A 22,418-nucleotide genomic window follows, 5' to 3' on the forward strand; every position below is an offset into this window, starting at 1 on the left:
TTCAAACGGATCTCCGGCCAGGAGCCTGTGTATGGTCCAAATTCCACATATGAAGCACTAGTTTGGTTTCCTTGTGGATTTCACATTTTGTTCAGAAACGAGAATAAAGCTTCTTAATTCCTCAGATGCAATCAAGTAGGGCCAGCTACCCAACCTGTCTTGGCATCGTTTTCTATGGCCTTAGAGGGAGCACATGGAAGAGAAAAGAGATGAGAAGAGAAGAGAAAAGCCACTCATCCAGAGTGGCTTGCTTCTGAATTCTTCACCATAACCAGTAACAGATGTGTGGCTGGCACTGGAAAATTGCATAAGTGTCTCCACATTGCATTCAACTGCAGTCCATTATAGACAGTATGAGGAAGATCCCCCCTGGGTTGTTAAAAAAGACAATGTAGTTTAAAAACCTGTGTTTTGGGGGGCACCTGGGTGGCTGAGTCAGTTAAGCAACCAACTTTTGATTTCAGCTCAGGTCATGATCTGGGGGTCATGAGATTAAGTCCCGTGTCAGGCTCTGCACTGAGCATGGAGCCTGCTTGGTATTCTCTGCTCCTCCTCTACTTGCTCTCTCTTTCTCTCTCTCTCAAATGGACAAACAAAATAATCTATGTTTCTCTTCTTACTGCTCTTTTTTTAAAGATTGTATTTATTTATTCATGATAGACACAGAAAAATAGGCAGATATAGGCAGAGGGAGAAGCAGGCTCCATGCAGGGAGCCCAATACGGGACTTGATCCCTGGACCCTGAGACCACAACCTGAGCCAAAGCAGACGCTCAACCACTGAGCCACTCAGGCACCCCTCTTCAGACTTCTCTTGAATTGCAGTTTACTATAAGGAGGAGCTTCCTACTGATCAGAAAGGAGATGAGGCTCTTAAAGGAGTGAATCTTTGCCTAGAGGTGAGCAAGGAGGGTCTGGGTGAATGCTTACTGCTTGGGATGTGGGTAAGAGATCGCTTCATCAGCCAGCTAGAGGATTAGAGGGGTGAGCTCTAAGGTTACCTCCAAGTGGTACTTTCTGGGACTATGGTTGTTGATCCCTTTTTCCTCCTGCTGCTTTTCTGGAGGAAAGCCACGGATTCAGGGGTCCGATGTGACACGGTGCTTCCAGGCTCAGCCTCACTCCTGCCCTACTTCCCCTGGTGAGTCCCTTTAGGAACTCCTCTCATGTTATCCCTGTGCTGGCCCCATGAATCTGGACACAATACAGAAGCTGAGCCCTTCTATGTTCATGTTCTGTTGCTGGACCACACACATTAGATCACCATTCCTATCTGGAGTGTCTAGGGCCAGCACTGAGAGCTTCCAAATACATGTTCCACAATCTAAGACAACATGGTCTCATTCATGAAAGTATTTGGGAAAGAGTCAAAGGGGGATTGTAGAGTTTTCAGTGCTTTGTCACATTCTTGCCTCATTTCTTGCCTATTGTTTCTCCTCTGTTAAATAAATGGCATGCACTGGGCCCCATTTTATAGATGGGCAAACAGAGAGGTTCAATGGCTTGTCCCTTTAAAAAAAGGTTTTTAGGGAATCCCTGGGTGGCTCAGCGGTTTAGCACCTGCCTTCAGCCCAGTGCGTGGTCCTGGAGTCCCGGGATCGAGTCCCACGTCAGGATCCCTGCATAGAGCCTGCTTCTCCCTCTGCCTGTGTCTCTGTCTCTCTCTCTTTCTCTCTCTCTTTCTCTGTTTGTCTTTCATGAATAAATAAATAAATAAAATCTTTTAAAAAATGTTTTTAAAGAATTTATTTATTTATTTGAGAGAGAAGAGCCGGGGGGTGGGGGTTTGTGTAGAGGGGGAAAAGGAAAGAGAGTCTCAAGCAGACTCTGACTGAGCATGGGGCCTGACATGGGGCTAAATGGAGGGCTTGATCTCATGACCCTGAGATCATCATCTGAGCCAAAACCAAGAGTCAGTTGCTTAACCAACTGCACCATCCAGGCACCCCTGGCTTGCCCATATTTAGCAGAAAAGTGAGACGAGAAGGAATAGGAAAAAAACCATCCTAATGCACAGGAGGCAGTGCTTCTGGGTTTATGGTGATCTGGCCCAGGTCTCCCACACCGAGCCTGGTGTTCTTTTCCCTACTCTTGGCAGCCTCATAGCTGAGCGGGTTTAGTTAAGGTCCTGACCAAACTTTTTATTTAAAAAAAAAAAAATGGTAGTGGTTTCATGTAGCTGAATAAATAGAAGCTATTGAACTTATAGTTTATTTAAGCATTGAATATCAGGAATGGAATAACTTTCATTTGAGGCTGATCTAAGCATTCAGACAGCTATTTGAGCAGTCTCTGCTAGCATCCTGGTCAGTTCAAACTCTGGAAACCTCCCAATGTAGCAGTCTTTGAGTTACCCTTCTAAAAAATAAAGCGCTTGAATTTTACATGAGTACTTTCACAGAGTAAGAAAGTCTAGATATAGGACCCAGGAAGCCTAGACTGCATTTACTGCAGTCTGAAGAACACTATTACTTAGTTTTGTGATCTTGAGCAACTCATATAACCTCCTTTTCTTGAATGACATATCCGTAAAGTGGGTATAATGACCCAAGGGAGATAACTAGGGAGTCTGAATAAAATCTTCTTTTTTTAATCTTATTTTTTATTTTGTTTAAAGATTTATTTATTTATTCATGAGAGACACAGACTAAGAGAGAGAGAGAGAGAGGCGAGACACAGGCAGAGGGACTCGATCGGGGATCCTGGGATCATGACCTGAGCCAAAGGCAGGTGCCCAACCGCTGAACCACCCAAGCATCCTTCTTTCTTTCTTTCTTTCTTTCTTTCTTTCTTTCTTTCTTTCTTTCTTTCTTTCTTTCTTTCTTTCTTTCTTTCTTCTTTCTTTCTTTCTTTCTTTCTTCTTCTTCTTCTTCTTCTTCTTCTTCTTCTTCTTCTTCTTCTTCTTTTTTAAATTAAAATCTATGTGAATGCAAGGCATCATTGCTAAGTATTGTAAAAGAAAGACCATGCATCATACATTCTTCAGGTCATATTTTCAGGCTTGATTTTGAGTGTGTGTGTGCATGTATGTGCATTGAAATCATCTGCTGAACATTTTTTAGCAAGGAAGGAAGATTTCTTAGAAGAAAAATAACACAAATGATGAAAAGCCGAGGCAACAAGTATATCGGAGATGTACTGTTGTCTCTACATGTGCTCACCCCAGATGTCAGCACTTCTTCCCAGCCTCTCAGAATTATACACTCACACAGCCAGAGCATTAGTGTGGATGCAGGAGAAGGTGGTATCACCGGGATAGAATGAGAGGGGTTACCTGTAACAAACTTCAAACTCCCCGGGAGGGCCCTGGGAGGCAGCTTTCCCCCTCCTCCATGGCCACACTTAATCTCAGTGGGTCTTTCCTGATTCACAGCAGCTCTGTGTCCCGCCCCCACTCCTCACTCCCCACCCCCCAGCCTCATTCAGTATCCAGCAATGCATGAGCATCGGGGTGCTTGGCCTCCTGAGAAGGTACATAAGTGACCTCTGTTCTCTTCTGAGTGTCCTTATCTCTATTTCTGGTAAATAAAAATGTCCTTAAGGCAAGAAGAGCAAGATCACCAAGGCCGGGTGGGGAGCAGGGAGGGCTCTGGAGAGACACCCATGTAGCCTCACCTCTTTTTCGGAAGGTAAAATGCAGAAGAGTCTGAGAAGGATAAGAAGGACGCAAAGCCTGAAGCTCCAACCAGGTGAGACCAAGAACACAGACCTTTCCCATATGGGAGGAGAGAGATGGAAAGCCAGCTGTATGTATTGATCATGGAAGTCTTCCAAAGACTTTCGAGGGTGTGGACGTAAGTAATACAAGAAAAGTTGAGGAAAGCCTCAAGTCAAATAGAAGAAAGCCACTTTTTATGCTAAGTAGACAACTTTTGTTTCTGACCTAAAATGTCATATGTAACTGTTCAACCTCTTGTCGGCAGGGTAGAAATAAAAAATGTTAATACAATGCATGTTGTTATGACCTGACATTCCTGTGACCTGGGAATGTAGATCTGGTTAATTTAGTATTTTTCACTGCAGAGAATTTACATTGTTGAAAGTGACTAGAGTTTGATACCTCCTGAATAAACCTCAAATTCTGCTGTTCTCATTTGTGTGAGTCTGAACACTTGCTGACCTGGCTAGCTCTGAGCAAAAGACCCCAAAATCCAGGCTTTTTTTTTTCTTTAAAAAAAGCAAACAAAAAAACAAGAGCTTTTTTGTGTGGTATAATTTAAGAGGAGATTTTTCTGCTGCTCTGTGATAAAATTCAATTAAGAGATGGTATTAATAAACCTCTATTAGAATCAAGGTCACTTGGAAGGTTGGATTATTTAGATCTGTGATCGAGATTACCAAAATTACACCAGTAATCCAGGTGAGCAGGACGCATTGACACGAAATACCTATACACAGTTGATAATGCCTGAATGAATGAAAAAAAATGTCAGAATCTTAGCTGGCATTTTACGTCTCCCACCTTGGCACAGAACTGGGAAGACCCAATGTTAGACATGAGTAGAAGTTTAAGGTAGTGTATAAATGCCACATGGTATTCACTGACAAAGTGTTGCTGACTTAATTGCTATTTTGTATCAGGTGGTCTATAATGATTGTTGGTGTGACTTCTAAGCATGTTGCCACCCTATAGCATGTTGGAGTATTTCTTAAATTTTCGTGAGTGATCAGATTCCGTGTACAGGAGGTTAATCGTTATGAAGTATTGGAGCATTAGTCTCTGGGGGCTGAAAAGTGACTAATCGCCTTTGGAACAAAAGAAGAACAAAATCAAGATGAAGTGACTGCCTGAGCATATACCAGAAGTGACAGGGAAGCCCAGGAGAATCAGCTACCCTTTGGCTTCACTTTGCAGGCTGGGGGCCTGGGGCCTGGGGCATGTTGTGTGCCCAAGGTTATACTGCTGGCCTAGGAGCATCCTTGTCCATATACAGTCTCTTAAAATAAGCTGAGCATTCCTCGCTCTTGAGCTAGATCGGGACATCCTTTGCCAAGATGACTGCTGGATTGCATTTAGATACTAAAGAAGTTTTTTTCCAGGTTTCCTGAGGGTCCCGTGAGTGTTCAAAGATGGAGCTGCTAAAATGACTCTAAGCTGATTATAAGGCTGACCTGGCAGCCTGGGGGCTGTTCATTCAGCAGGCTTTCTCCTTGGCTAACTTGAGCCGGGCTGAAGGCCTTTTTTGTGAACCAGTTGTAAAAACAAGCAGAACGTTAGGGGCATGCATTTTAGCACATCTCATGCAGTTTCTACATCATCGGACTTGCGAAAGGACATTTAATAAATAATTCTGAGGAAGAGGGTGAAAGAAGGGAGTGAAAGTGAGCCCTACCTGTAGTGGGTCGGGCTTGGGATTTGACTCGTCTGAATTTGCATAATCATCACCTTGAAAAAGGTGTTGCAGTCTTAGTGCAAAGATAGCTGAATGGAAGCTGTCTTATCTGTGTGGCACACAGCCCGGCTGACATCCTGGGGGGCTTCTGATGGCCATCCATGGGCATCTGAGCTGTGGAGAGGGAGGGCAAGACCAGATGATGTGTGAGGGGGGATCTCCCAGAACGATTCCGTAGACAGGACCGGAAAGGTCGTTTCTTACTGGTGACTGAGCATTTCTTTGCAAGCAAAATCATCATGTCTCCCTTGTAAGTTGGAGGTTACTGAGTGAAGGTATGCATCTTTGCAGCTGCTGGCCCAGAATGCGTGGCAGAGGGGACCACACAGTTCACCATGACTTTCAGAAGGGTGCACACTCTTACCCTTTTGGTGGTGAGGTCACTTTTCAGGAGGCTCCACAACACTGATATTTTCCAGATGTTTCTCCCCTTCTCTCCATTGGCTAGATTTTCCTCTCATCATCCTGCCCTTTCAGTGAAATTGAGATAAAAGTCTGTTCAGGGTCGTAGGCATGTGAGAATCACTCAGCAATAGGAAGTGATTTAATATCTAGGCCTTATATTAATATTTATAAACACTTTTACTGCTTGTGACTTGCATAAAAACTTTTTCCCTGATGGAACCCAATTTTGAAATAAACCTGAGCATCTTTTACAAAAATTTACTTGAGTGGTGCAGTAGTTTGTAATAATCTGTGTAGTATTTTATGGTTTCCAAATTGCTTCTGGCTTGTATTACCTTATTTCCTACCACGCATAAATCTGTGAAGTAAATACTGTTTTTCATCCTCATATTACATGCGAGGGAAGGGGTTCCCAGAGAGATTAAATAATTTGCTCAAGGTCATAAAGATGATACATGTTAATTCAGGCTCTTTAAATCCAAATCTTTTACGTATTCTTTTCACTAAATTTATACCCGAGTGTCTACTCTTGTTTTGTTTTGTTTTTGCCCATATAAAAATGGGAAATGAGAGAAAAGAAAGCAGCTGGAAAATAAACTTATGGAAAGGATTTTCATGAGTTTCCCACAATTCCTAAATCGACCTTTCGGTGCATTATTGGAGGATCTTTTGGCTTAGACTAATGATAGAACTGATGCTGTGCAAATACCTCCATTAAGTCAGGTACAGCAATGTCACCTCTGGTCCTCGCTCCTCGGAAGTTAAAACCGAAGACGCCCACCTCTCAGCCAGTTGTAAGAGCCGGTGGACCCGACCTGAGGGCAGAACTGCGGTGTCTCCCCGGGCTCCGCATTCCAATCAGCATTTCAAAAACCCGAATACCGGCCTCCCCCTGGGGCAGGGAGGGCAGGGCGCCCTCGGGGGCGAGGACCACCCTGGGGCTCCCTGCCAGCTGCCCCCGCCCCCGGGTGGGGTTGGAGTAAGTGTGCCCGCCCGGGTCGTGCTGAGTCAGCCGCCCTGTGTGCTTTTCCCGTGCAAAGGTGAGGGGCGGGGGCCGCCCCCACTTTCTTCAAAAGGCCCTGCTGCCTGTTCAAACTGGTCCTTCCAGCCGCATCGACCAATATCCACGTTACTCCAGCAAAAATAACGTACAAAGCAGAGCAGCTTCAAAATCATCATCATTATTATTATTGTTGTGTCTTTTTTTTTTAATAGAAGATCCCAGAACAAGGAAAGTTCAGTGCACTCCGGGGAATGTTAACCCGAAGATCCAGAGGCATTTCCTTCCCGCGCGTGTGTTTCTCGGGTCTGGGCGCTGCGGCTGGTCGGTCCTGCCCCCCCGCCCCCGCCCCCGCCCCCGCCCCCGCCCCACCTGCGAGCGCCCGGGCCCCGCCAGCAGCGCCAGGTCGCCTCCGCCCTGCGACGGGCCGGGGCGCGCGGCCCGGGGGCGGACTCCCGCCGCCCAGCTGAGACGCGATTCGTCACTCTTGCAGAACTTTCCCCCTGAAAAAAAAAAAAAAAATCCCTGCACCAGAACCGGCCCCTCCGCCCCGGGGAGGTTTTGATTTTAGTGGCTTTCCTTCCTTTTATTTTGCGTCGCGCGCGCGCCTGGACCTCGGCGCGAACTCGGGCTGGTCGGAGCGCATGTCCGCGGCCCTCGCCCCTGCAGCCCGCGCCCCCGCCACCATGCAGTGCGAGGCAGACGAGCCCAAGGACGGTATGCCCGATCCCGGGGGGGGGGGGGGGGCGTCCTGAGCGGCGCGACTCTGCCCCTCGGCCCGCCCTGGCAGCTCGGGGAGGGCGGAGTTCGCGGCCCCTGTGCCTTGGCACCCGACGCCCTGAGCGAGGCCCGAGGGGTGCGAGTCCGCGCGCCCAGCCAGCCCGCTAAAGGCTGCCTCCTAGATCCATCTGGAAACGGAGGGCTCCCGTGTCGCCTCCTGGAACGCGGAGCGAGCTCTGAAGAGCGCTGCTGCCTGCACCAGGACAGCCCAGAGCGACGCCCCGGAGGAGCCCCCGGAGGAGCCCCCGGAGGAGCCCCGGGAGGAGCCCCCGGAGGAGCCCCGGGCGCCCAGCAGCCCCGCAGGAGGGTTTCAGAAACTGGAAACCCGCTGTGTTTCCGGTTAAAGGGGGAAGAAGCTGAGAGAGAGAGAACTGAAAGAGCTTCATTTGGGGAATAGGTTGCTTGGGTTTGGGGTTTTCCTTCTCCCGTTCTCTCTCTGTTCTCCCTTGCCGACTTTTCAGCAGTGAACTCATCCCGTGGGGGGCTTCGGGGGGCGCAGAGATGCGAGGGGCGCCTTGGGCAGCCTGCAGCCGAGGAGCGTTGTCGGCTTCTAACTTTGCCAAAGCAAAGGGTTACATTTACTCCTAACAGAGAACGGGTGACAGGGCTGGAAAGGCTCCAACCCAAACACAATTATACGCTGGTGTTAGTTCAGGGAGTTTATTTGTGTGTGAGTGTTTGTAGGGTTTGTTTCCTGCAACTCTGCGTCTACAAAAGTCCTCTTGTAAGTGGGGGTGGGAGTGGGGATTAGAGTAGGAGCCGAGACTGTGCAGAGTTATGAAAATTCCTGTTCTTTCCAAGGAGCCTCTTGGGAGGCTGGTGAGTTTCGAGTCAATCCCAGGAGCCCCTGGGAGCCTGGGGAGCAGAAAGGACCCCCCCCCCCCTTCCTTCTCCATGTGGTAGGCAGGGGTAGGCGAGATCCCTTGAAGCTTGCCGTCTTCTGTCTTTTACCGCCTCCCCTCCCAAAGTAAAGCTCTGGGTTTCATAATGTAGTCTCTGTGGGCTGCTGTGTACCTTATTATGCCGTATGGGGGGAGAAGTCTGTAAAAGAGGTTTGTTTAATAGAAAATACAAGACTGTTGTGAATGAAAATGACAGCCAGGGGCATTGTTTTTGAACTTGATGGGGAGTTTGGGGGATTAACGTGTCCTTGCTGTAGCCTCTGTCCTTCTGGAGCTACGTGCTGATGGATGCTTTTTTGCTGTCTTTGTAACAACACTTAGGAGTAAATCAAAAGTTGTCCGAGGCAAATAGGACACAGACTGAGAACCCCAAACCTGGTGAACTTTTGTATGGATTACAAGTACCATTTAAATCGGTTTTTTTTTTTTTCTTTTTTTCTGAGTGTGTTTTTCCTTTCTTCTGGGAAAGAAGGAGCGAGAAGAAGGTGGAAACACAGTGTCCCCCGGTGTATGATATACTCTTCTAGGAATATCCACATTGTTCCCTCCTGCCCAGCTCTGTGGATGTGGAGAGGTCTCTTGATGGTCCCTTCCTACTTGGTCCTCACCTTTCCTCCACGTGCCATCATTTGCACTCTGCAGATCTGCAGCAGTTTATCTAGCTTCTGCCTTTTGCAGAGAGCACAGAATTTAACAAATAATAATGATATGAGATGCCAGAGTTTTAAATTGATGACAGGGGTAGAATATGGAATAGCTCTTCAGGGAGATAGAACAAATGCTTTATTAATAGAATCATTCTGTAACCTCTGCCAGGAAGTGAAGGGTGTGTGTGCGTGCATGTGTATGTGTGTGTGTCCATGTCCTCAGCAGGTCTTGCAAGGCTGGGTGTTAGCTGTGATCTAGATCCCTCTGTTTGGCTACTACCTCTCAGATGTCTATGAAAAGAGCTACACTGTGTAAATCATTATCGGTTACCTTCTCTATCCTTATTTATCCTTTTCCTTCTCCTTAGCTGTTTTTTTTTTTTCCCTCCTGATGGACTTAAGCATCCCAGTCAGTGTGAGATCACTACAAGCTCTTTACAGTGTCTACATTGCAAGAAAAATTGCCATTGGACACTTCATGCCTGATTGGCTATAGTGGGGTATATTTTTAAGTCATTATTCTGAGCCTCAGTGAAAGACCAGTATACTTTCTTTGGGGTTAAATCTGAAAGAAATTTCAAGTCGACTCAGAAGTCCTCAGAGGCCAACATATTTGTGTATGTGAGTGAACGTGGAAGCCAATGACTGGGGATATTGTTAAGCCATCATAGCTTAGAACGTACTTGACTCTGTGCCAGGAGGGCTGAACCTCCATCCTCAGTCTAGAGCCACCTCCTAAAGAACTGATCTAATTTTGCCCCCTTGCAAATGAGTAGGTGATTGTGCTTGAGTATTAAACAGAGAGAAATCATCCAGGCCTCGCTTCATGACAAGCTGTATGAATTTAAGATTCCAGGCCTGATGTGAATGAGAAAGCAAGAGAAATGAAGTAAGAAACCCACTGTGGTAAAAAGGGGAATGTCACAGGAAGGAGGCTATCACCAGTTTCCAGTGGCTGGCGGCTTCCGGCTTCCTGAGGAGATAGGTCGTTGGCCATATTCTTCACATTTAGTTGCAGACTGTTGAGTAAATTACTTAGTTATGAAGTAGGAAAAAAAAAAAAAAGAGGAATGACAACTAAGATCTCTGAGGGCCTTCCTAGTGCTAAGCATCAAGGGACCACGGGCTCCTTTGCCCCTGTTCTTGTAGTGTTGGTGCCCGGAAGTGAGGAGGCCATCGTTGCTGTTGCCTTAGGCGGAAAGAGCTGTGAGTGAGCTCCTCCTCCACGGCCCACGAGAACATTCCCCCCGCCACCACCTCACGGCCAGGTTCTCTCCTGCCTCCTCACCGGGCCTGCCGTTTCACCAAGAAAACTGTAGCCAGTACACAGCGCCCTCACCTTCCTGCTCCCGGGTGACAGACTCCCGTCGCCCACACGCACCCCCTCCCGGTGTCTGTAGAGCCGGGTCCTTCCCACCGCAGGCGGCCACTCCTTCCACCGGGCGCTCCTCGCCCACCCGTGGGCCCCACGGCTTTCCTGCTCCCCGGCTTTCTGCATGGAGATATGCTCAGCTCCCTACTTCAGGTATTGGCGCTTTGCTGGTCCTCCTGCCCGAAATAGCCTTCTCCCTCCTGTCCCCCGTTCGGTTCCTCACAGGGGCTTTTTCTGAACCTCCAGCCTGAATTAGAATCCCCGCCGACCTCTCTCAGGGCGCCCGTTCTGCTGCTCGGTGCCGGTCAGCGTCTCCTCCGGGCCACAGGCTCTTGAGGGCAGGACCCTGTGTCCTCTCCCTCGCGTCCGGTCCCTCGCCGCAAGTGATCAGAGGTGATCGCTGCCTCTTTAGAAAATGAACGACCGACCTCTGTTCTTTAAAGTATCCTCGACACTCTGTCCAATTTTAGGCATTTATCTCTCCTTTAAATGAATCTTTTAAAAAGATTATTTTCCCCCACGGGTCCTAGTGTCTCAATCCTTGTCACCCCTCATCCCACCAAAATATGTCGTTCTCAACCATTCCACGGAAATCTCCAAAATCACCAGGAACTTCCCAGGTGCTAAAAATCACCAGTGACCCAGCATTCATATTTTGTCCTGTTCTGATCAAACTAGACTTTTTTCTTTTCTTTTCTTTTCTTTTTCTTTTCTTTTCTTTTTTCTTTCCTTTTCTTTTTTCTTTCCTTTTCTTCTCTTTTCTTTTCTTTTCCTTCCCCTCCCTTTCCTTCTCTTTCTTCCTTTCTTTCCTTCTTTCTTTCTCAGCGCTGTGCTAGGAGACCAGGGTTGCTGCACTCCTAAACTCTTTCCTGGGCTCCTATAACATTGACTACAGTGTTCTGCTCTCCTTTCCTTTTTCTAGCTGTTTTCTTTCTTATCTAGACCTCCAGCTGGGGCTTTTCTGAGAACCACCTGTACAGCCAGCTGCCTGGTAAACACCATGCTTTGAATGTCACACAGGAACCTCAAACTCAGCAGGTCTGGATGGAGCCCATCATTCCCTACTCTTCATAACTGTGATCTGCTTTTGGTCTTTCCCCTAAATATATCACTGCTCTCTTTTTGGCTTCCAGACTACACATCTGCAAGGTGTCCTTGACCCTACCCTCTTGTTTATCTGCAGCTGCCATCTGGCAGTTCATCCTCCTCGTTATCTCTTGGATGCATCTTCTTTTCTTCTCCCCTGTCCCAGCCTTTTTGCAAGACCTCGGCATTTGTACCCTGATGGTGACAATAAACACCTCTGTCATCAGGACTCTTGGTTATAAGAAGTGGAAACTGAGTCCTGCTATCATAAGCTGAAAAATGTATTGGAAGCACGTTGCATAGTTCACACATCCACAAAAAGCCTGCAAATTGGCCCCTGAAATGCATCAGGCTTTGGAGCTAAGGCCATACCCGAGAATCACCTAGTTAGGACCTTACCGCACCCCTCTCTGCTGGATTTTTCATTTTTGTCACTCCCGGGACTCTAGATGTGGCTGAACGTTTTTTGGTCATACTGAGCCTTCAGAAATCCCTGAAATCAGCTGATTGGGGAGTGTGAGAAAGTGCACCTGCCGCTGGGGAGAGGAAACTTCTGCTTTCAACTTTGGGAGTGGGAGATAGGAGTCTAACTCCTACCACTTCTTGCAAAAGGAGGGCTCCTCCAGAATCAGGAAGGGAGTTCTGACATGAATCACCAAAACAACAACAAATATCTACTAACCCACTGGGCTTGTCCTGTCCGGCCCTAGTGTTGCCTGTTCATGTCCTCCCTTCTTCCTCAACAAATGCTGTTTCCTTTACTGGGATCACTCTCATGTGGCTCATTATTTTCAACTGGACCCTGTTTGGAGTAGATGCTCTTTGAGGGCATTCCCATAACACCCCATACTTCCCTCCATTGTCCCATATCTTCATGTGTACTGTTCCTGATGTTCTTTTCCGTTGCCTCCACTTCATTGTTGCCTTGATGGCAAGGTTTGTGCATGTTTTATTTCCTGAATCCCTAGCGGCTGACCTTGGGCCTCTCCCATTAGAGAGCCTTAATAAAGCATTATCAAATGAATCGATTTAAAACGAGATTACATGAAATGACGAAAACTTTAGAACCCTGCATCTGGTTTCTAGAGTGCCTTCCAAACCTAAAGGGCTTACCTATTTAGGGTTCCTTAAATTCTCTACTCTTAATGGTAAAGTCAAAACAAGCACATGTGTCTTTGATCTCTGAGGTCAAGGCCCAAGTGGCTTGCCAGCATCTCACATTGCCTGGCAAACTGAAGACACAGTTTTTTAAACTAAAAGGTGTCAAACTCTTCCACATGCCAGATGTGGTGCTAGGCATCTGATTATGTATATTATCCCATTTAATACTTGTATAAAAACGCTTTGGGTTAATTCCACATAACAGTCAAGGAATCTGAACTTCTGAGAGGCTAAAACTTGTGCCTAAAAAGCACAAAGCTAGAAGAAGTGGAATGGAGGCCAACTAACTGTAGAATCTGTGCTTTTGACCCTGACCTGATAGTACCAGGTAATGTCCAAAAGCCACCCTCCCCTGTCCTCAAGCGTGGCACCCAGGGGGATGCTCTCTGTGGTCTTGTGTCTGTCTTTACCCCAGTTTGAGAAACCAGGAGTGGAGAGACCAGGTGTTTGGAGGAGAAAGTGGAGAGCCCAGGCCCCAGCTGTTTCTGTGCCCCTCAGGGGTGGAGGTAGTGAGTATCGGGTGCATCCTGCCACCTCTGATGAGAGGAACTAGGAGATCAGCAGGGCTGGTAGGAGGTGCCTGGAGCCCGCTACAGTGGAAGGGACCCAAGCACCTACAGGACAAGGTAGGGAACCCTCACATTTTTGAGTGGCCAGCTTGAAAACAGAGTGTGGATGTGGTCGCTGCCGTGAAATAAGGTTCATTTCTGTGTGTGTTAGGTTATCACAACTCAGCGACTTTGTAGCACCCGTTGAGTTTCACTTTTCTTTCAAATCGCCAAGGTGTGTGCAACACAAGTAAGTGATTCTCGGCTCACTTCCTTTGTCCTGTCTCCTGATGATGTGTACATTTGTTGGGGATATGCCCAGGCATTTACACACTCAGTTGTAGCCTTCCTTGGTTTGAATATCGTTTAGCAGGTAACTGACCCATTCCCCATCGCCTGTGCAGTGGATTCTCCAGGCTTCAGGACACCTGTGGTGACTCTGCCTCACCATGCTCTGTCTTCGCTGGGGTCCTCACTTCCCTGGTGGGTTTACAGGAAGTCTGTTTGGATCCATCAGCTTGCCAGTCAAGTGTCTGAGGTCAGTCAAATGCCAAGACAGAGGTATGCCTGAGGACTGTGGCCCACGTCCACTGAGCCATCTGGGGGCCTCATGGTCAACATTGCCCCACTTCCGAGGGATGATAACTCCTCAAAGAGACACAAAGTAGAGACTTACACTAGAGAGAATGGGACCAACACCCGGTAGAGCATTTATCATAGAAGAGAGAAGAGTTCAGTTTTTCCCTTGGTGGTTACTTATTCATATCTTCTGGAATCAGAAAGCCCAGTGGGATTACACAAACAACCACACCATGTAGGGTCCTCACTGTCTGAACCTCAGGAGGTGTGGCAGTTTATGTGATTGCATTCCTTGCTATGCATTGCTATACCAGTGCTCTCCCCTTTTCCCTCCCTGCGCCAGCCCTTGCTTTGCAGAGGGAAAGAGGAAAGGCTCTGATGGAATATATAACCCTGGGTGCGGCTGACCTGATGTCACGTATAACGTAGAAGGCACAGCATATGCCCTAAAAGACTGGACTTTGATGTGCTTATGTTTCCTTTTATGTAGTCATTAGCCTTGGAGTGCGGTGTGCTCGCAAGGACTTAAAAGTGGAAAATCCATTTAGAGCTCCATGCCACACTGTCTCCTGCACAGTGGACATCACTGATGACCTGATGCTGCCCCACACACCCAGCTCTGTCGGCTTCAGTACATCTGAGCCTTTTTCTTCCTCACTTCTGAAATTGCCATCAGATTGAATACGCATCATGCCTTTCTTGTCCTCAAATGATGACACCAGTGAACAATCAAAATAACATGGATGATTAAGTTCCCTGTTCCTGGCCTTTGGTAAACCAAGAAAAGGTGGGCAGGTGAAAGAGCACTCGATAGGGCTAGAAAAATCTCAGGACCCAGTGATTCATTTCGGAATAATGCAGAGTCACTAGATCTGCCACAAACCATTTATTTGTCAACATTTCTGTTGGTACGAGAAAGATGCTGACAACTTGGAAAAGAAGGAACATGGTGGTAGACCTCTGTTCATTTAGTGAGCTGTGCCTAAAACGATTAGTGTAAGCTGAATTTTTAAGAAATCAACTCATTATGCCTATCTGTAATGTTTCAGGAAGATCTACAGTAAGAAGACTTTGTAATTAAAATGATTCTGCTACAAACACAAGTAGAATTACCACGATTTAGAGTTAAAAGCAACTTTGCACACTCTTGCATCTGACCTCTAATTTTAAGAGCTGGAGAACTGAGGCCCAGAGAAGTGACATCCAGGCCCTCTCGACGCCCTCCCTCCCCACTTTATGCCTGTTTGGCAAACAAGAAGTTTTGCAAACCTAGGTTTTCACATCCTGGATTCATGCATGAGACCTCCCTGAGGCGGGACAGACCTCATCTGTTTGTATAGGTGCCATTCGCCAGCTTTGGAAGGGAATTCACAAACCTAAAGGGAGTGGTTGAACACATGAAGAGCTCCTATTTCACCTTCTCCTATGTGGAAGTCAGGAGAGTCACAGAGGAGGAAGATGAGGAGGCATCGTGAGATAAAATTTAGCTCTGCAATTAGGTCCTAGTCGGTCCCTGGCTTAGAAAGCAGGGGACCAAGGGAGAGGCAATTAAACAGTGAGCTCATTTGTTTTCATTCCTTTGAGAAGAACATCATTCAGGGAAATTAGCAATGGAGGGTGCTGGTTGGGCAGGGACGCTCTTCCTTGGGGAGAAGGTGTGCATGTATGTGGGTGGGAAGCGTTCAGACACCAGACATGCAGTCGCAGTACAAGATGGGCACCCCAGAGCCCCGCGGGCCTGGTGCATTCTGGGAGTCAACCCACTGCTCCCCTGGCTGCTGCCCAAAGAATCTGAAAGAGCAGTTACTTAAATCCTGTTCTTAGGGCTTAAGATCCCTGAAGAAGAGGTGGACGGACATAGAGCTGTAGTATATCCTGAGTGGCTAGCTGCTCAGTGGGCAGTAAATGTCTGAGGGGTGCTGCTCTGTGGGGGGGGGGAGGGACCTCTAAGACTGTGTAAAACCTGTGTTACTATTAGGTGGTACCTTGTGCTATTTTTGGTTTTAAAGATGTTGGGGAGTTTGGTGTTTGTATGTGTGGTATCATCTGTGCTCTTACGTGGGAATACACTCTCCAGGTTTGCGGTGACCAGATTTAATTTTGTAAGTAACTGGAGGGGGGTTTCTCTCAAGGAAATGGTGGAGCAAAGAGGCCACAAAGCGGAATGCCCTAAGTGACCATGATGGCTTTAGGCTTCTGAAGCCTTGAGACCTTATTGTCCAAGTCGGAGGTTAACTGTCAAAGAAAGAATGAGCAGTTCATGAACTCTCTCCTTCCAGTTTGACATGTCCTGTCTGTTTGATGCAAGCTCACCCAGCCCAGGTATGTATTTTTTATGTTGGCTCACTCAGCTAGGGCGAGGGGTCTGGGGACCAAAGTTGTCCCCAGAAGCACAGGCTGTTCTGTCTGCCATGGACAGTAGAGTCCTGCTTCCAGAGTACAGTCTCTCTCCTTCATCCCTGCGGCCTTCCCTGGGCCTCAGATACTCATAGCAATAAATGTTGACTGAGTCAGAACCTCCTGTGGGGCCTGGGGAAGCAGAGGGGTGTGTGGGGGCGTGTGTGTGTAGAGGACCTTGACCTCAAAGGACTTCTGTTCAAGGCATCATACACAGCACATGTGCATATGTGCATTCATAGGATAACATATGTGATGAGAAGCTTAGGATGAATACAGCTCAAGGATGGGGGCATGCACCCTATGAGAACCTAGAGGATGGGATCATTCACATATCATCATGGCAGCAATGACTTCACAGGGGAGTTAGCTAGGACTTCAGCTAGGCTCTTTGCACAAGAAGAAAGGAGGAGGAAGAGGTTTACAGCATGGTGTAGTGGAGAGCTCATGACCTGGACGGCATTGGTGGACCATGTGGCAGTACAGAGAGCCAGACTAGACACCAGTCTGCCCGGAGGGACACTGAGTAACAGACAAAGACCCCAGGAATCAGGACACCACTTCTACTCCTTACCCCTGGTTGTCTCTGACAAAGAGTCACTGATTACTGTCTCTGAACTTCTGTTTCCTTGTTAGACGCTATCATGCAGGCATCGTAGTAGACCGAGGCGTGCCCAAGATCCCTCCTAGGAGAACTCTATGGGAACTGGGCCAGGGCCTGGGTCTGAGCTGGAAGGGGGCAGATGCAGAGTACTGTTTTAGGAATACCCAGCTGGCAAGAACCACAGGTTGGCCTGGAGACTGAGCCTGGGTAAAGAGCCGAGGCAGCAGCGTGTGAATATCCAACCAGAAGAGAAGACTTGATCTCTCTCATGTGATCTCTCAGGGAAACACTGAAGGGATATGGGGTCTGAGTCGTGGGTTTCACCTCTGAGGACACTCACTTTTACAAAGCAAAGAGGTCAGTGCAACCTGTGAAAAGAAACAGATATGCAGTAGCTCAGGAGGTAGGAGAAAAACTAGGAGGGACCCAGGCTTGAGGAGCCGGGGGAATGAGAGCCGGCAAGGATGGTGACAGCCACGTCTCAGGAGGTTCTGCTTTGCCGCCTTCTCTCTGGCACCTCAGCCAAAGCTGAGAGCCTCAGATCTCGTCCGCTAGGGGATGGGAACACATGATGAACCTTCAGCCAGTACTAGGTGGGAACGAGGGGAGGCGTGGGGGGTGCAGGATGACGGCCCAGCTGTGAGCAAGTGTCCAGTCTCCTGAGGAAGGGGGGTGTTCCGTGTCTCCATGGATGCACACCCTGGAGTCTTAGTCACCTTCAGATCCCTTTCTTGATCCTCATGCCCACCACCTCCACCCTCTCTCTGTGTGGCATCATGTACAGTCAGCACCGGTGTGTGGGGCTGACCAGGGAAAGTCAGCAAGAAATCCAGCCCTTCCTGCCAGGAAGAAGCTTTTGCCAAACTGAGAATTAGAGACTGTTTCTGGCCTCCTTTTTGCCTTCGAGTCCTCCCTCCCCACCGCCTGCCCAACCCTGCATCTTTTCTTCCTGAGAACACGTCAGGAGACTGCTGATGTGTTTGCCAGGGACACCCGAGATTTGACACATGAACTAGAACTCTTCAGGCTTCAGTCTTATACATGTTAAATAGGACCTGGGCCATGCTCATTAGTTGAGCCAGCCTGAGAAGTTTTCTACTTCTCCTGAGGTGGGAAGCAGTGGTCACAGTGGTGGAAATATGCCCGTCCCCTGTGAAAGCCCCTGAGAGGACACTTGTGTCGGTGATTGGACAACTTTCCTCGGCAGGTGCTGTGTGGATAGGAGGCTTATGATGACACCCGGGGCCAGAACCCGTCCAAGGCCTCCCCACGCTCTTCACCTGACCAAGTCCTCCTTCCCCGTTCTGTAGAAAGCAGGGGAGGGTGGCCCTGTCCCAAGGACCTTTTTTCCTTCTCTCAAGTGATTTGATAAAAGTAAGATACTCGTGCTCCAATTGTTCTCATTATAAAGCGCTTCATAAAACCATTTTCACCTCTTGAGGGTTAGAATTAAAATTCAGCCAGTTATGAAATAGACCCCTCCCCAGTATCACCATGTTGAACCTAAACGTGGTCTCCAGAGAAAGGAGATGACAGAGAAAGAAGGAGTCTCTCGGGGGAGTTTAGAGGCCAGCAGCATGCACTGTGTGGCAGGAACCGGCCTGGAAAACCAGAACAGCAGGGATCCTCGAGGGAGGGAGTGGCCATTGGGCAGGTTTCAAAATTTCAAGGGAACAATGAGAAAGAAATGGTGAGTGGGAGCAGGGTGGGGAGGGCCGGGATGGCATCTACAGGGTGAGATCCAGGCCTGGTGCAGAGAGTCTCCCCGGGGAAGGGAAAGGGGTAGGTGTGTGGAGAGGCAGGAAGGGAGGAGTGAGGAAATAGCTCTGGAATGAAAAAAAGAAAAGAAAACCAAAACAAAATCTTGGGCGAAAGGAGAGAGGTGAGCAGCGGGGAACAGAGATAAATGGGATAAGACGCTTCAGCAGCCTGTTGGGTCTGTCTGCCTGGGAGTGCATAGGGGCTAGGATGGCCAGCGGGTCCCGGAGGGCGAGGCCAGCTTGGAGGCAGTCAACCGGTGGCCCCTGCAGGACACAGAAGCTCCGGGGTCCCCACCTCCCCCTGTGCTGGGATGAGCCCATCAGCAGGGACGTGACACTGAGGAATGCCGCTGCCTCCGCAGCTGCTAGATTGGGGCCAGTTGGAAGCCAGGGCTGGGCAGTGTTGGCTTGGATTGCTAGTGACACTCCTGCCGGGTCATAAAAAACTATTTCGCCCCAAAAGCTTGCAAATGGCAGATGACGAAAGGGGAGCACCCGGCAAAGGCGGCCTGCAGGAGCGGCCGTCCGGTTTCTGGGAGGCCAGCGGGACTTGCGCTGAACGGCTGGTGGAGGGGTGGAGAGCCGGGCCGGCTCCCAGTGCGGCTGTCCCTGACCCGGGGGGGGGGTCGGCCAGCTACCGAGGCTGATGGCAAGCAGGCTCACTGAAGAATTCCAGAACGAGGCTGTTCATGGGGAGAGCTGGTTTAAATTATTTGGCTCAGTCGGCCGTAGCCCGCCTGATGAGACTGATAGGCCTAGAAGCACGGCCGTGGCTTGGCATCCTGCTGCTGGCCTGCTGGGGGCTTGCGCCTGGGTGCCGGGGTTCAGGCTTGGGGGAGCTGCCCGCCGTGCTGCTCTGGGGGGACCTCAGCTGCCTCGCAGGGGTCAGTCAGGTAAAATCCTAACCGCTGTTGGGAGAGGCAGCCCCGCCGGAGCCTGCCGGGCCTGGGGTTTTGGGGGTCGAGGGCCTTCTCCCCATCCCTGTTTCCCTCTCTTTCCCAAATACCCCTTCTTAAAACGGCTCGTGATGGCACGTTAGACCAGTTGATAAAATTTGCCGTTCCCGATCTGTATTTTGATCCCTTGCCTTCTTGCTTTTGTCAACTTCTCAGGCGGCCCCTGGTTTCAAATGTAATTACAGACCACGTTCAGAGGAAAAAAAGGAATGCATTGACTTGCTTGCCGTTGCTTGGTTCCTCGAGATAGTCTGCAGTCTTCAGATATTTTTGTAAATGAAGATGTGAGAAATCAATTGCTCTATTAATCTCAAGGGTGGGAGTGGGAAGTGTTCTATTTGGTAGTGATGCTAGAATCGCCCAGGAACTACCAGCAAATAGGCTCCTAGTCGTATTGTCTGTTCTTTTCTTTCTTTTTTTTTTTTTCATGGCATCATGTCTCCCGATTCTGTGTCACAGTCAAACCTGTTTTGTCTATCTTTTAAAGCTTCAGTTAACCAGATTTTTTTTTTTTAATGTTTGATGCTGTTTTTTATTCCATGAATGACTCAATTGATGAAATGTAGGCAGCTACTAAACTTGGCAGCGCGTTGCCATCGTTGTACCCCTGGACAGGAAGTGTTCTGTATAGATGTGACTAACCAGTTTCCAGGCTTAAAAATAAAGTGGGGGATTTCTGGACAGAAGAGGTCTTTGTCACTCGTTTCAACAGCCCCACTAAGTGTGAAGCTCAAAGCCAGCCACTTGGCTTTCTCATTTTTTCCGTGCTGTTGTTCACCTGACATTTTCTATTATACAGATTGAAACTTATTTTATGGTGCTCATTGGTTTTTAATGAAATAAGAGGAGATTTGAATTGTGAGAATCAGCCAGAGTCATGATTCTCTCCTTGTTGTCTCTTTTATCTTGAGCTTCTTTTAAATCATCACCCTCCTGAGGAGTGTAATGGGATGTCAGGGTGTCACCTGCCCAGGTATGAGCTTCAGCTCAAAGGAGCAAGAATGTGCCTGGACAGCTCTGCATCCTGTGTCACTGGTCCTCTTGAATCCAAGGCCCGCTGGAAAGAGCACTTTTCCCTGCAAAGTTACTGCCAATCAATTTAGTCCTTTTTAGATTTCTTTTGTCACGAAGCCCCTTAGCCATTCTGAAAGAACTGTACCATTTCGACAGATACCAAAAGGTTTTTTGGCATCTTGTTCCCTATAGCTATCATTTTAGGACTTTACAGATAACTTCGTGTTTTTGTTTTTCTTGCTCTCCCTAAAATAATATAATGTTCCCTCCCTTGATGAAAATATAGTTTTTTTCTCTCCGTTCTTTCTTATCCTGAATAGCTTTTTTTTTTTTTTTTTGGTCTTAATTATTAACACCATCACATTTTGTGGAAATGCTAAATGAAACACAGCATTTATTAGACGAGAGTGTCTCTGGCAACAACAAAAAGTGTTCCTCTCTCTGAATCCTTAACTCAGAGCAAGTGTTCGTGTCTGTGTTTCTATTCTTTTTTCAAGTAAGAAAGCATGCCCAGGGAATGATGATTTTTTTCTTTTTTTTTTTTGGAATGATGATTTAAAATGCAAAATACATGCAAATGTCTTTGGTTTGGGTTAGGGTAAAGGCAGTAATGATTTTTTTGGGACAATGAGGCTTCATTTGCCAAGTTTAGAAATAAGTCACACCTGTGAAGAATAGGGTTTTGGTTGCCATACTTGGGTGAAATGTGGCTGTGACTCTGAAATGCTTGTTTTCCCATGCCTCCTCCTCATTGCCCTCTCTGTTATCAAGACTGAGGCAGGACAGAGTTAGCAGCCTCTGCTATGCTTTGGGTTAGAGTTTGATAAAAATCTAGTCTTTTGAAAATACAAGATTCCTGTATTTGTGCTTCAGATACCCTGTATACCTGTTCTAGTAGGATGCTTTCAAGAGGAAAACGAAGTGTTTATACAAGCCAGATTTTCATTGAATAAAACGATTCCTTCATCAAAAATACTCATTTCCTTTACCTTTGTAGTAAGCAAGACTCTTGTAGTGGAAAGACTCTTCTAGTTTTTATGATACATGGGCATATTGTAGGCAGACAGAAAATGCTTGATGACTAACGGTGTGTGAGAATAGACATGGTCCAGGGGTAAAATATTTTGCAGAATTAAAATCTCTGCTGTTCTCCTGAGATTCATGGATCAACCAAGCACTGATGATGATCCATCATTTGTCCTTGCTGTCTGATTTTTAGATATAGAACAGTGTTGTTCTTGGCAAGTACTTGTGCCATGCATGGTTCCAGCAACCAGATAAAACCAAGATGTGCTGTGCGTATGGGGGGCATTTAAGCAGGCCTGGTAGGACTTTCTTCTTGCTGGTTCCCTTTGAGACCATGTGGTAGATGTTCCGTTTCCTAGCTGCTGTTTTGAATCACAGTGGTCAGACCTAAGCTCAGCATAGACTCAGGAGAGGGTTTTAACCAGACCAGGTCAGTTCAGGGTGTTGGGGGCCATAATAGGGCAATTTCTTCCTATGTTGAAGAAATGATGGTCACTGAAGAGTTGTCTTCCAAATTTGGGTCAAACGGGCTTTATTATCAAAACACTTCTGGGATAATGGAAAACAGAGTGGTTTAGGCAACCCTTGTGTTTGAAATTCCTCCTGCCCACCCCCCCCCCCCCCCCCGTTTGTTTGTTTTGCCACCGAAGTATCTTTCCATTTTGGTTCATTAGAATTGTGTGTCTGTGGGTTTTTTCCTGAGTTCCAGCCACTGGTACATGGATCAGCCCAGAGAAGTATATTACTCTTAAGTCTACTTTAAAATAAAAAGCAACTTCTAGGAGAAG

General features: G+C 47.7%; 1 protein-coding gene across 6 annotated transcripts in view; it reads left to right on the plus strand.

Moving 5' to 3' along the window:
* TNFAIP8 (TNF alpha induced protein 8) overlaps window positions 1–22,418 on the plus strand; it is a 113,201-nt gene that overhangs the window by 69,059 nt on the left and 21,724 nt on the right. For 2 of the 6 annotated variants that reach the window (XM_072840650.1, XM_072840649.1), the window contains exon 2: window positions 3,630–3,689. The exons of 3 other annotated variants lie outside the window; for them this stretch is intronic. In XM_072840650.1, coding sequence (XP_072696751.1) covers window positions 3,635–3,689 — 55 coding nt within the window. In that variant the 5' untranslated portion in view covers window positions 3,630–3,634. Of the gene's footprint in view, window positions 1–3,629; window positions 3,690–7,332; window positions 7,516–22,418 lie in introns of those variants that run through there. One more of the 6 variants, XM_072840646.1, reaches the window with a different exon arrangement.

Source organism: Canis lupus, chromosome 10, assembly GCF_048164855.1.
Source record: "Canis lupus baileyi chromosome 10, mCanLup2.hap1, whole genome shotgun sequence".
Classification (NCBI taxonomy): domain Eukaryota; kingdom Metazoa; phylum Chordata; class Mammalia; order Carnivora; family Canidae; genus Canis; species Canis lupus.